Source organism: Melanerpes formicivorus, unplaced genomic scaffold (genome assembly GCF_026170545.1).
Source record: "Melanerpes formicivorus ecotype bairdi unplaced genomic scaffold, bMelFor1.0.p_v2 SCAF_112, whole genome shotgun sequence".
NCBI lineage: Eukaryota > Metazoa > Chordata > Aves > Piciformes > Picidae > Melanerpes > Melanerpes formicivorus.
Window position 1 is genome coordinate 1,038,751 of NW_027142464.1, and position 12,676 is coordinate 1,051,426.

General features: G+C 59.4%; 2 protein-coding genes across 2 annotated transcripts; both read left to right on the forward strand.

The window, feature by feature from the left end:
* Window positions 1–510: 510 nt before the first annotated feature.
* LOC137455834 (keratin, type I cytoskeletal 20-like) lies at window positions 511–6,043 on the forward strand. The gene is made up of 8 exons (XM_068166950.1): window positions 511–969; window positions 1,884–1,966; window positions 2,825–2,981; window positions 3,860–4,021; window positions 4,101–4,226; window positions 4,841–5,061; window positions 5,294–5,328; window positions 5,765–6,043. Exons 1-8 carry the CDS (start codon window positions 562–564, stop codon window positions 5,860–5,862), a joined length of 1,290 nt encoding a protein of 429 aa, XP_068023051.1. The 5' UTR covers window positions 511–561; the 3' UTR covers window positions 5,863–6,043.
* A 1,963-nt stretch (window positions 6,044–8,006) lies between these two features.
* Window positions 8,007–12,312, forward strand: LOC137455832 (keratin, type I cytoskeletal 12-like). The gene is made up of 8 exons (XM_068166948.1): window positions 8,007–8,667; window positions 8,942–9,024; window positions 9,422–9,578; window positions 9,924–10,085; window positions 10,189–10,314; window positions 10,879–11,096; window positions 11,320–11,402; window positions 11,911–12,312. Exons 1-8 carry the CDS (start codon window positions 8,035–8,037, stop codon window positions 12,006–12,008), a joined length of 1,560 nt encoding a protein of 519 aa, XP_068023049.1. The 5' UTR covers window positions 8,007–8,034; the 3' UTR covers window positions 12,009–12,312.
* The last annotated feature ends 364 nt before the right edge of the window (window positions 12,313–12,676 follow it).

Below are 12,676 nucleotides of genomic sequence, written 5' to 3' on the forward strand. Positions count from 1 at the left end.
CCCATCCCCTGCCCCACGCTGCCCCATCCCCTGCCCCACTCTGCTCCATCCCCTGCCCCACGCTGCCCCAGCCCCTGCCCCACGCTGCTCCATCCCCTGCCCCACGCTGCCCGGGGGCCCAGGCCATTGCCTGCTCAGCAGAAGCAGAGACCTGCTTGCAATGATCAACACTTCATTGAGCCTGCTCTCCTGGGGCTAAGAACCTGCAGGCTTCTTCCCAAGGGCTGCAGGGCTTCGGGGCAGGGGCTGCAGCTGGCTCAGAGGTGGCTTTGTCTTTGCTCCTTTGTTGCAAATGGAAATCAAGCGAAGCAGCTCTGCCGCAGCAGAGAGGAGCAGCTGAACAGCCCCTGGCTCTGCAGGGGGAGGGGGTGGAGGGGCAGCCTGCTGCCTGCTCTTTGTGCTGACAGCAGATGGTGTGTCAACAGAGGTGGGGTTTGTGACCATTGCTCTTCCTCCTCGGGGCGCAGTATAAAGCTGGCCCCGGAGCAGGTCCCGCTCCTCGCTCCTCGCTCCAGCGGCTCCGCAGACCCAGCTGCTCGCCTCAGAAGCCAGAGAGCACCAATGGCCTTCTCCATCCGCAGCACCCAGCTGGGCACAGGCCCCCAGCAGCAGTCCAGCGCCGCCAGCCTGGTCTCCAGGAGAGTGTCGGTGCAGAAGGTGCCAGCGCCCAGCGTGTACGGCGGCGCCGGCGGCTCCGGCACGCGGATCTCCAGCGGCTCCCGGCAGGGCCTGGCGGGCAGCCTCCAGCTCAGCATCACTGGCAGCGATGTGCTGCTGGCTGGCACCGAGAAATCCACCATGCAGAACCTCAACGACCGCCTGGCCTCCTACCTGGAGAGGGTGCGCTCCCTGGAGAAGGCAAACTCCCTGCTGGAGAGGCAGATCACGGAGTGGTACGAGAAGAACAGCCTGGGGGTGAGGCAGGACCACAGCCCCTACTTCAAAACCATTGAGGAGCTCCAAAGCCAGGTAAGGCCCCAGAGAGCCACCTGCACCCCCAGAGAGCCACCTGCACCCCCAGGAGCTGCAGGCCCCGGCAGGCAGATCACAGAGGCATGGAATGGGTGGGGTGGGAAAGGGACCTTAAGGCTCATCCAACTCCAAGCCCCTGGCGGGGACACCTTCGGCTTCCCCAGGACCTCGAGGTCCCATCCAGCCTGGCTTGGAGCACTTCCAGGCTTGGAGCCTCCACAGCTTCTCTGGGCAGCCTGTTCCAGGAAGAATTTCTTCCTGCTGTCCAATCTAGGTCCAGCTTCTTCCAGTCTGAAGCCACCAGCCCCAGTCCTGTCACTCCCTGCCTTTGTCAGGAGTCCCTCCCCAGCACTTCCCCACACTGCAGTGGCCTCAGCTAAGAGGACCCAGAGCTGCCCCTGGGCCACAGGCAGCCTGGCCATGGTCTGCACAGCTGCTGAGGTGGCTCAGGCATGGAAACCTCTCTGATCTCTGCCTTGGGCAGCCCCAATTAGTGAAAGCACCGCTGGCAATTTGCATATTCAATGACAGCTTAGCATCTGTGGAGCTCAGTGTTTGTCAGATGAGTACCAAGAGCTGAACCAAGCAGATCTCCACAGCCAGCAGCTCTTATCTCTGCCTCCTGCTGTTTCCAGTGAGCTTCCTTCAGCCTTTCCCCTCTCACTTTTCACCAGTTCCATCTCCCAGCCTGCAGAAGCAGAACCCCCTGAGGGCTTCCACCCCATTGTATCCTCTTCCTTCTGCCCTGATTCCTTCTGTGCCCTTCCAAGGGCACTCAGCTCAAGCCTGGCTGACCAGTGGGCAGCTGAAGTGCAGTGAGGTGAAGCCCAGCTGCAGAATCAGTCTCCAGAAGTGGCTCCAAAGTGCATTTGGGCACAGAGAGCTCTCACTTCTCAACCATCCCTTTACAGATCAGTGCTGCACAGCTGGACAATGCACGGCTGGTCCTGCAGATCGACAATGCCAAGCTGGCTGCTGATGACTTCAGGCTGAAGTGAGTCCCAGGGTTGTTCCATGGAGCCTCTTCCATGCTCCTCTTTCACCCTGCAAGGTCCTTGTTCTTGGTGCCAAAGATGGGAGCAGAGAGTCCCCAAGGGATGGAGCTGAGAGCTGAGAGTCCCCAAGGGATGGAGCTGAGAGTCCCTAAGGGATGGATCTGAGAGTCCCTAAGGGATGGAGCTGAGAGTCCCCAAGGGATGGAGCTGAGAGTCGCTAAGGGATGGAGCTGAGAGTCACTAAGGGATGGAGCTGAGAGCTGAGAGTCCCCAAGGGATGGAGCAGAGAGTCCCTAAGGGATGTAGCTGAGTCCCCAAGAGATGGAGCTGAGAGTCCCCAAGAGATGGAGCTGAGAGCTGAGAGTCCCCAAGGGATGGAGCAGAGAGTCCCCAAGAGATGGAGCTGAGAGCTGAGAGTCCCCAAGGGATGGAGCTGAGAGCTGAGAGTCCCCAAGGGATGGAGCTGAGAGTCACTAAGGGATGGAGCTGAGAGCTGAGAGTCCCCAAGTGATGGAGCTGAGAGTCCCTAAGGGATGGAGCTGAGAGTCCCCAAGGGATGGAGCTGAGAGTCACTAAGGGATGGAGCTGAGAGCTGAGAGTCCCTAAGGGATGGAGCTGAGAGTCCCCAAGGGATGGAGCTGAGAGTGCCCAAGGGATGGAGCTGAGAGTCACTAAGGGATGGAGCTGAGAGTCCCTAACGGATGGCGCTGAGAGCTGAGAGTCCCCAAGGGATGGAGCTGAGAGCTGAGAGTCCCCAGGCTTAAGCAAGGGATTTCAGAGCCGAGGCTGCAGCTGGTGCAGGGTGCCAGCCTTGCAGGCAGGCTCTGCAGGGTGCCAAGCCCAGGCTCCCTCCCCAGGTTCGAGAACGAGCTGCTGCTCAGGCAGAGTGTGGAGAGCGACATCAGCGGCCTGCTGCGGGTGAGAGACGACCTGACCCTCACCACGGCTGACCTGGAGTCTCAGATTGAGAGCATGAAGGAGGAGCTCATCTTCCTCAAGAGGAGCCACGAGGAGGTGAGGGAGCCAGGGCCAGGGGGGGCTGGCAGCAGGCACAGACTCAGCCTCGCTGGGGCTAAGGGAACCTTCCTGCCTAATCCAAAAGACCTCCCGCAGGGAGGGACCCAGCTCCAGAGCAGCTCCTGGAAGTGCAGGCTCCTGTCATAGCTCACCTCTGAAGGCAGCTCTGGCTCTGTTCTAACCACTGAGAGCCAGGCAGGGATGCAGGCATGGCCCAGAGCATGGCTGCCCAGCTGGGACACTCTCTGGTCTCTGCTGGTGGTAAGAGGAGCTGGGGCTGCTGTGCAGGGGCAGGGACACCTCTCACCTAACCCTGCTCTGCCTCAGCCCCAAACCATTCCCCCTGGGCCTGGCTCCAGATACCCTCAGGGAAAGTTTCTCTGCAGCCTTCCTGCAGGATCCCTCCAGGTCCTCGCAGGCAGCTCTGAGGTCCCCCTGGAGCCTTCTCCCCTCCAGGCTGCACCGCCCCAGCTCCCTCAGCCTGTGCTCACAGCAGAGCTGCTGCAGCCCTGGGATCATCTTTGTAGCCTCCTCTGGGCTACTCCAACAGCTCCTAGGAGCTGCTACCCCACAGGACCAGAGAGGTGGTCACCTACACTCCCCCCACAGAGCTGGCCCTAGGGATTTCACCTTCCCCCTCTGTGTTTCTCTGTGATGAAGCTTTGATTGCTGCAAACTGAGGGAGATGTTCGAAGCTCAGGTCCCCTCCAAGCCCTGCCGCGGCCCGAGGGGCACTGAGCAGCGTTTCCCAGGTGGTTAAGGTCGCCTTGCCCTGAGGTGCTGTCGAAGCACCACTCCTGTGCCTGTAGGCTTTGATCTGCTCCCAGTGCTCAGCCCGCAGGATTGCCGATGCTAATCGATGCTCTCTGCTGCAGGAGGTCACCCGGCTGCACAAGCAGGTGGGAGGCTCGGTCAGTGTTGAGGTGGATGCTGCTCCAGCTGTGGACCTTGCAAGCATCATGGAGAAGATGAGGACACAGTACGAGGAGCTGGCAGAGAAGAACCGCCAGGAAGCCAAGGAACGCTTTGACAAGCAGGTGAGGTCCAGTGAGAGGTCAGCAAGGAGCTCAGCTGTGCCCAGCTGCAGCTCACAGCCCCTCCTGCTGTGCCCTGCAGACTGAAGAGCTGAACCAGGAGGTAGCCATCAACGTGGAGCAGCTGCAGGTCCAGAGGAAAGAGGTGACAGAGCGGAGGCAGATCTTCCAGAGCCTGGAGCTGGAGCTGCAGTCCACCCTCGGCATGGTAAAGGATCCAGGGGGCTTGAAAAGGGTTGGGCAGGAGGCAGCTCCACAGCCCCCCAGAGACCCAGAGAGACCCTGCAGCCCCAGAGGAGGGAATGGCTGAGACCTCCCTGCTCCGTCCTTCTGCCCTCTCCCTGCTCTGTCCATCTGCCCCCTCTCTGCTCTGTCCATCTGCCCCCTCCCTGCTCTGTCCTTCTGTCCCCTCCCTGCTCTGTCCATCTGCCCCCTCCCTGCTCTGACCTTCTGCCCCCTCCCTGCTCTGACCTTCTGCTCCCTCCCTGTTCTGTCCATCTGCCCCCTCCCTGCTCTGTCCATCTGCCCCCTCCCTGCTCTGTCCATCCCCCCCTTCCTGCTCTGTCCATCCCCCCCTCCCTGCTCTGTCCTTCTGTCCCCTCCCTGCTCTGTCCATCTGCCCCCTCCCTGCTCTGTCCTTCTGCCCTCTCCCTGCTCTGTCCTTCTGCCCCCTCCCTGCTCTGTCCTTCTGTCCCCTCCCTGTTCTGTCCTTCTGCCCCCTCCCTGCTCTGTCCATCCCCCTCTCCCTGCTCTGTCCTTCTGCCCCCTCCCCGCTCTGATCTCCCCTTCTGAGCGCCCCCTTGCTCTGTCCACCCCCTGCAGAAAAGGTCCCTGGAGGGCTCCCTGGCCGAGGTCGAGGCTCGTTACAGCTACCAGCTGGCGCAGATCCAGGACACGATCGGCAGCCTGGAGGCGCAGCTGCGGCAGCTGCGGGCGGAGCTGGAGGCGCAGGGCAGCCAGCACAGCCTGCTGCTGGACGCCAAGACGCGCCTGGAGCTGGAGATCGCCACGTACCGGCGGCTGCTGGAGGGGGAGGACATCGGGTGAGGACACCTCCCCCACCCCCCTGGGGCTGTGCGCCGGCAGCCCCCCTGCCCAGCGCTGCCTGTGCCCCTGGGAGCTGGCAGGTTAACCTCTGCCGCAGCCCAGCTGGCTTGGGGCAGGGGCACTCTGCTGCCCAGTGGCCTGGGGCAGGGGCACTCTGCTGCCACCATCCTGTGCCAGGCTGTCTCCCCAGAGCCATCACTGATCTGTTTCCATCTGTTCTTTGTGCAGCCACATCGAGGTGGAATTGGCAGAGGCAGAGAAAGGTGAGTGGCAGCAGCTGCCTCAGCCTGTGGCAGCCTGCACGAAACAAAACTACCCCAGAGCAAGTAAGTTAGCAGCAGGAGGGCAATCACCTGCGTGAGCAGAGCCCCCGAGGGGGCTGCACAAAGCCTGGCTCCATGCCTGTGCTTCAGGTGCCCGAAGGAAAGCCACAGCCCCCTCAGAGGGCCAGGAGAAGGACAGAGGACGCTTGAAGGACCCTCTGCAGCAGCATCTGCTCTGCCCTGCTGACTGCACAGGGAGCTGAGGCTCCTAGAGAGCATCCCTGGGTTGAAAGAGATCCTTTGGCATCCCTGGCAAAAAGTTTCCAGTGCAGTGCAAAGGTTGCTGGGCTTTGGGGCTGGAGGTTTGTGCTGGCTCTGCAGTCCTGCTCCTCTGGCAGGGACACTTCACCAACTCCCTCTTGCTTCTCCTTACCAGAGTCAAGTAAAGTCAAGAAGATCAAAACCATCGTCGAGGAGGTGGTGGATGGCAAAGTTGTCTCCTCTGAGGTCAGAGAGATTGAAGAGAAGGTGTAAGGAGAGAGGAGCTGGCCCTGAGCTCCCTGCAGCTGCTGCCAGACCTACACCTCAGGAAGAGTCTCATCTGGGTCTCCTGCCAGGCAGCAGGGTCCAAAAGCACCAAAGTGTCCAATCTTTGGGGGTCATTTGGCTCTGGTTTGGGGGGAGGAAGTGCTAATAAAAGTCAGTGGATTACAAAGCTGGAGAGGTTTGGGTTTCTTGCAGAGTGACTTGGTGAAAAGGAACCAAACTGCTCTGTGCCAAAGCGTGGCTGCTCCCCAGGCAGACAGGAGCTGGAGCCCTGAGCTCCCTCTCACTCCCAACACACTGAAAAGGAAAAGGATCCCAGCTCCCTCAGCCTGTGCTCACAGCAGAGCTGCTCCAGCCCTTGGAGCATCTCTGTGGCCTCCTCTGGACTCTCTCCAGCAGCTCTGAGTCCTCCTCCTGCTGGGGACAGCAGAGCTGCAGGCAGGATTGGAGGTGAGGTCTGAGCAGAGCAGAGCCCAGGGGGCAGAATCCCCTCTGCTGCCCTCTGCCCACCCTGCTCTGGCTGCAGCCCAGCACCCAGCTGCCTGAGGGCTGCAGGAGACCACTGCTGGCTCCTGGGGAGCTGCTCAGCACCCAGCACCCCCAAGGCTCTTTCTCCAGAGCTGCTCTCAACCCTCTGCACCCAGCCTGGCTCTGTGCTGGGCTTGGCCTGACCCAGCTGCAGGGCTCTGCCTGTGCCTGGTAGCAGGAAGCTAAAGGTCAGGCCCAGCTCTTTGCAGCTGGAGCAGGTTGGGGCCTGGGAGCTCTGCAGCACCAAGAAGTTTTCTTTTGAAGTCGTTTTGGTAAACAGCACAAATTTTTCTCCCTTTTTTTTTCCCCTTTCCCCCTCTTTGTCCTGGCTTAATTCTATCATGGGATTTGTCAACTGGAAGGGATTCATTTCTAATTTATCTGCTCCCAGGCTGCTTTTTGGGGCAGAAATGTGCTCTGAGCACAGATCAAAGGTCTGAGTGAAGCCTTTCTGTCAAAGTGCATTGGCAGCCTGGCACAGTGAGTCACAGCCCAGAGCAGAGGATTAGTGCCCTTGGCAGCTGCTTATCTGCAGCAGGTATCAGAGTGGCCAAGTGGCACTTCAAAAGGAAGAGGCCTGGGGTGGTGTTGGTCTTGCCAAGAGGAAAATGCTGAGTGCTGGGGCAGAAGGTTTGGGTGTGGGGCAGAAGGCTTGAAGTGGTTGGGGAAGGGTAGAGAAAGATGCTCCAAGGGCTGCAGCAGCTCTGCTGGGAGCACAGGCTGAGGGAGCTGGGGCTGTGCAGCCTGCAGAGGAGAAGGCTCCAGGGGGACCTCAGAGCTGCTGCCAGGAGCTGAAGGGATCCTGCAGGAAGGCTGCAGAGAGACTTCTCCTGAGGGGGTCTGGAGACAGGACCAGAGGGAATGGTTTGGAGCTGAGGCAGAGCAGAGTTGGAGTGGAGCTGAGGCAGAAGTTGCTGAGTGTGAGGCTGCTGAGGCTCTGGCCCAGGCTGCCCAGGGAGGCTGTGGCTGCCTCCTGCCTGGGGGTGTTCAGGGCCAGGCTGGATGAGGCCTTGAGCAGCTGAGTCCAGCTGAGAGCTGTCCCTGGGCATGGAGGGGAGGTTGGAGCAGCTGAGCTCTGAGCTCCCTTCCCACCTGAGCCACTCTGGCTCTCTGGCTTTGACAGGACCAGGGAGCACTCAGCTGGCACAGGCTCATGCCAGAGAAGGAAGATGAAGACAAATCCATTTGTGACACTGGCAGTGATGGCATCAAAGGGCTCTCTGGGCTGGCTGCTCCTAGCACAGCCCCAGGCAGCAGGGTGATGAATGTGAGGTGACAGGGAAATGATTTAGGAAGGATTTCAGCCCCAGAAGAAATGTTTCTGCTCCACTGCCCAGCATTATCCTGCCGGCTCTGCCCTGCCCTACCCCACCCCTTCCCTTCCCTTCCCTCAGCTAACACCTGCAGGGCACCAGGTTTCCACTCCCCTTGGCAGCTGCGATGGGCAGGGACCACCTGCTCTGGCCAGGACTTCCCCTGGCCAGCAGAGGGGGAGAGCTCTGCAGATCTTCCGAGGAGGTGGGGCTGCTGCTGCCCCACCCGCAGCTGCCCCAATAAAAGCCTCAGCCCTGCTCCCCCTGCCCTGCTCTCTGCTCTCTGTTCCACAGCTCCCACCTGGGCACCGTGGGCACCATGGCCCTGTCCGTGCGCACCAGTGGGGGCTCCAGGCAGTCCTCTCGCAGTGGGTTTGGAGGGGGGTCCCTGAGAATGGCCACGTCTGGGGGGGGAGGAGGAGCAGGAGGAGGCTTCGGTGGCAGTGGCCTCGGGTTTGGCGCTGGATCCGGCGGAGGTTTCGGTGCCGCTTCTGTGCTTGGCTCCAGCTCCGGCTTCAGCTCAGGGTTCAGCAGCAGCGCAGGGGGAGGCCTGGGGAGCAGTGGCTTTGGTGCAGGCTTTGGTGCAGGCTTTGGTGCAGGCTTTGGTGGTGGTTTAGGTGGTGGCTACGGAGGTGGCTTAGGAAGCGCTTATGGCGGGGGGTTAGGAAGTGGCTTCGGCGGCAGCTCAGGCGCCGGCTTCGGAGGCGGCTTTGGCCCTGGCGGTGCTGGGGACGGAGGCCTCCTCTCTGGCTCCAAAAAGGAAACCATGCAGAACCTCAACGACCGCCTGGCTGCTTACCTGGACAAGGTCAGGTCCCTGGAGGATGCCAACACCGAGCTGGAGAGGAAGATCCGGGAGTGGTACGAGAGGAACGGCCCCGGCACAGCCGTGCCAGGGGCTGGCAACGACTACAGCAAGTTCTGCCCTGTGATCGAGGACCTGCGCAGCAGGGTAGGGAAGCACTGCAGGGGGCTGGGCAGCCCTGACCTGCCCTCTGCACGGCCACAGTAGGGGACAAAGAGAGGCTACCAGAGCCCAGCTAACAGCAGTGGTGCCTGGGGGTGGTTGGGATGGGGATGGTAGGATGGGGGTGGTTGGGATCGGGGTGGCTGGGATGGTAGGATGGGGGTGAGTGGGAGGGGTGCAGGGGGTGGTTGGGATGGTAGGATGGGGGTGAGTGGGGTGGGTGCAGACCAGCACTCCCTGAAGCCTCTTTGCCTTGCAGATCATCACAGCCACCATCGACAATGCCAGAGTCATCCTGCAGGTGGACAACGCCAGGCTGGCTGCCGATGACTTCAGGCTGAAGTGAGTGGAAGCTGCAGGAAGCTTTGCCTGAGACTTGAAGGATAAAAACTTCCTTTGTAGCTAAAAGAATCTCTGTCCTCATCCAGTGTTTTAAGGTCGTTGTGAGGCTGTGCAAGGGCTGCAGCAGCCCTGCTGTGAGCACAGGCTGAGGGAGCTGGGGCTGTGCTGCCTGGAGAGGAGAAGGCTCCAGGGGGACCTCAGAGCTGCCTGGCAGGAGCTGAAGGGATCCTGCAGGAAGGCTGCAGAGAGACTTTCCCTGAGGGTGTCTGGAGACAGGCCAAGGCTTGCTGAGGCAGAGTAGGGTTAGAGTGGAGCTGAGGAAGAAGCTCTTCGGATGCAGCCTGCATCTGACCTCAGTAACCACACAGTGAGTCCTGCTCCGTGACCCTCTCTCCAGGTATGAGAACGAGGTGGCTCTGCACCAGAGCGTGGAGGCTGACATCAACGGCCTGAGGAGGGTCCTGGACGAGCTGACCCTGACCAGAGCTGACCTGGAGATGCAGATTGAAAGCCTCAATGAGGAGCTGGCCTACCTCAAGAAGAACCACGAGGAGGTACTGGCTGCCCTTGGGGGATTGCCCCCCAGGCAGATGGGACTGCGGGCTCGGGGGGTTCCCTCGCCTCTGCCAGAGGAGGTCCTTGGCTGTTTGCTTTGCCTGCTGCTCTCCTTTGAGTTCAGTGAGTGGAGGTGTGAAGGAAGCACACAGCTGCCACAGGCTCTTGCTGGGACAGGATTTGTGTCCCTTCTGTGTCCAGACTCACAGAATGGGTTGGGTTGGAAGGGACCTCAGAGATTATCCATTTCCAACCTTCCCCCGGCCCAGGGAGGGGAGAGGTTTGGGTGGAGCTTTTTCTGCCTTTCATCAACAGAAACTTTCCTTTCTTTTCAACCTCTGCAGGAGCTTCAGGGCATCCAGAGCAGCACAGTTGGCCAAGTCAGTGTGGAGATGGATGCTGCTCCAGGGACCGACCTGACCAAGCTCCTGAACGACATGAGGGGGCAGTACGAAGTCATCGCCGAGCAGAACCGCAGGGAGGCTGAAGCGTGGTTCAACGAGAAGGTAGCAGCCAGGGGCAGCAGCCCCAGTGTGGGAAGCTCCTGCCCAGGTGAGGCAGGGACTGGGAACAGCAAACTCACCCCCGAGCCCTTCCCTGCCCTTTCAGAGTGGGGAGCTGAAGAGGGAAATCTCCACCCACACTGAGCAGCTGCAGTCGGGCAAGAGCGAGATCACAGACCTGAAACGGACCCTGCAGAGCCTGGAGATCGAGCTGCAGTCCCAGCTGGCCATGGTGAGTCCCCAGGGAGCTGCTCAGCACCCCAAGTGCTGTTAGACCTCTGCCCATCCCTGGGCATTGAAGATTGGCAGCTGCTCAACCCTGCAGGCTGCTCCTTCCTCAGCAGCACTGAGGGAGAGAGACAGAGATAAGAGATGGGATAGGGACAGGGATAGGGACAAAGAGGTAGAGATAGAGATAGAGATAGAGATAGAGATAGAGATAGAGATAGAGATAGAGATAGAGATAGAGATAGAGATAGAGATAGAGATAGAGATAGAGATAGAGATAGAGATAGAGATAGAGATAGAGATAGAGATAGAGATAGAGATAGAGATAGAGATAGAGATAGAGATAGAGATAGAGATAGAGATAGAGATAGAGATAGAGATAGAGATAGAGAGAACTGGGCTGCAATCAGCACTGCAAAGCAGAACCCTTCTGGTCACATTCACTTCCCCAGGTGGTGCCTCCAGCAGGCAGCAGAGGCGCTCTGCTTGCTCCCTCAGCCCATTTCATTCACGCTGTAAGGAAGGTTTTTCCCTCAGCCAGAGATGGTTTCACGTCCTTCTCCCACAGAAAAAGTCCCTGGAGGACACTTTGGCAGAGACAGAAGGAGGTTACTGTGCTCAGCTCCAGCAAATGCAGCTCCAGATCGGGAACCTGGAGTCGCAGCTGTTCCAGGTGCGGGCTGACACCGAGCGGCAGAACGCGGAGTACCAGCAGCTGCTGGACATCAAAAGCCGCCTGGAGATGGAGATCGAAACCTACCGGCGCCTGCTGGACGGCGAACTGCTGTGAGTGGCCTCCAGGCGCAGCCCCCGCTGCAAATCCCTGCCCGGCAAGGCAGGGGCAGAGCATTCCCCAGCTGGCAGCGGCGCTCAGGCAGCAGCTCTGCCGCCACGGCTCTGCCCTGGCTGGGCACGGAGCTCCCTGCTCAGCAGCTGCCAGCTCCGACCTGGCAAGGGAACTTCTGATGCTGGCAGTGGCCAACGTTGCCTCTCTCTGATCCACTTCTAGGAGCTCAGGACAGGCAGTCACATTTGAAAGCTCATCCTTGATGGGGTCCAAGTCACAAACACAATCCCTGGACTCTTCTCAGGGTAGGTAAAACCTGGCTCAGCCAGGCTGCTCTGAAACACTTCCAGGGAGGAGATGTCCACAGCTTCACTGGGCAGCCTCCTACTAGACCAGGCTGTTCAAAGCCTCCTTCAGCCTGGTCTTAAACAGCTCCAGGGGTGAGATGTCCTCACTGGGCACCCTCACAGCCCTAGAACTTGCTCCCTGCACTGGCAGCAAGCTGGCACTCACTGGAGCCCTGGTCTGCCCAGTTTAATCTCTGCTTTGGGGCATGGATCAGTGGTCTGAGGTTGAGGGTTGGACTCCATGACCCTGGAGATCTCTTCCAACTGAAACAATTCCATGGTCCCACCCAGGTTGTGTTTCTAAAGTCTTGCTCACAAATAAACCAACTCAGCCTGGAGCCCAGCAGAAGGGGAAGCCAGCTGGAAAGCAGAAGGCTGTCCCCAGGTCCTACACAGCTGCTGCTCTGCTCTGCCTCTGCTGACACTCTGATCAGTGTTTGCCTCTTTCTTTCTTTGTGATGCTTAGATCCTACCAAAACCAGAAAGATCAAGACAATAGTTGAAGAGGTGGTAGATGGCAAAGTTGTTTCTTCCCAAGTTAAGGAAGTGGAAGAGAAGATCTGAAGCACAGCCTGGTCCTGCAGAGGATCCCTTTGCTCCATGCTCTCCCAAAGCCAGAATCCTCTCCTCTTTGGGGTGAAATGCCAGGAGATTGGCTTCCCCCTGAGCTTCTTTCCCACAGGACAAACCTGTTGCTTTCCTTCTCTGCAGGCACCCAGCAGCTCTTCTGCTGAGCAGATGATCAGCCAGCAGAGCCTGCTGCACACGCCAGGCACTCAGCTGTGCTTTTAGTTCAGTGATTACCAGAGAAGACAATTTGCTGTTCTAACCTCCTTTCCCACTTCCCTTGGCTAATAAAAAGAACTCAACAAGCTTCCAGCTATCAGTGTCCCTTTATTCCTCATCTCAGCTGTGTTTTGAAACCACTTCTGGACACTCCACAGCCCTGACTCCACCTGATGTGAACAGGAGGAGTGCTGAGGGCCGGGGAGCTGGCAGCAGGTTGGGCAATCAGTGTGGCAGGGCAAGGCAGGGGGAGGCTTTCAATTCCACTTCGAGTTCTCACTTGCTCAGGCACACAGACTCCTCCTGCTGCTGTTCAGCCTGCTCTGAGCTGTGGCATCTGATCTGTGCCTGGGGGAGTCCTCAGGGCTTCATTCTGGGGCAGTTCTCAGCCCAGCAGTGAAAAAGAGAACTGCCAACAGTTCGGGGTTAGGACTGCAGCAGACTGG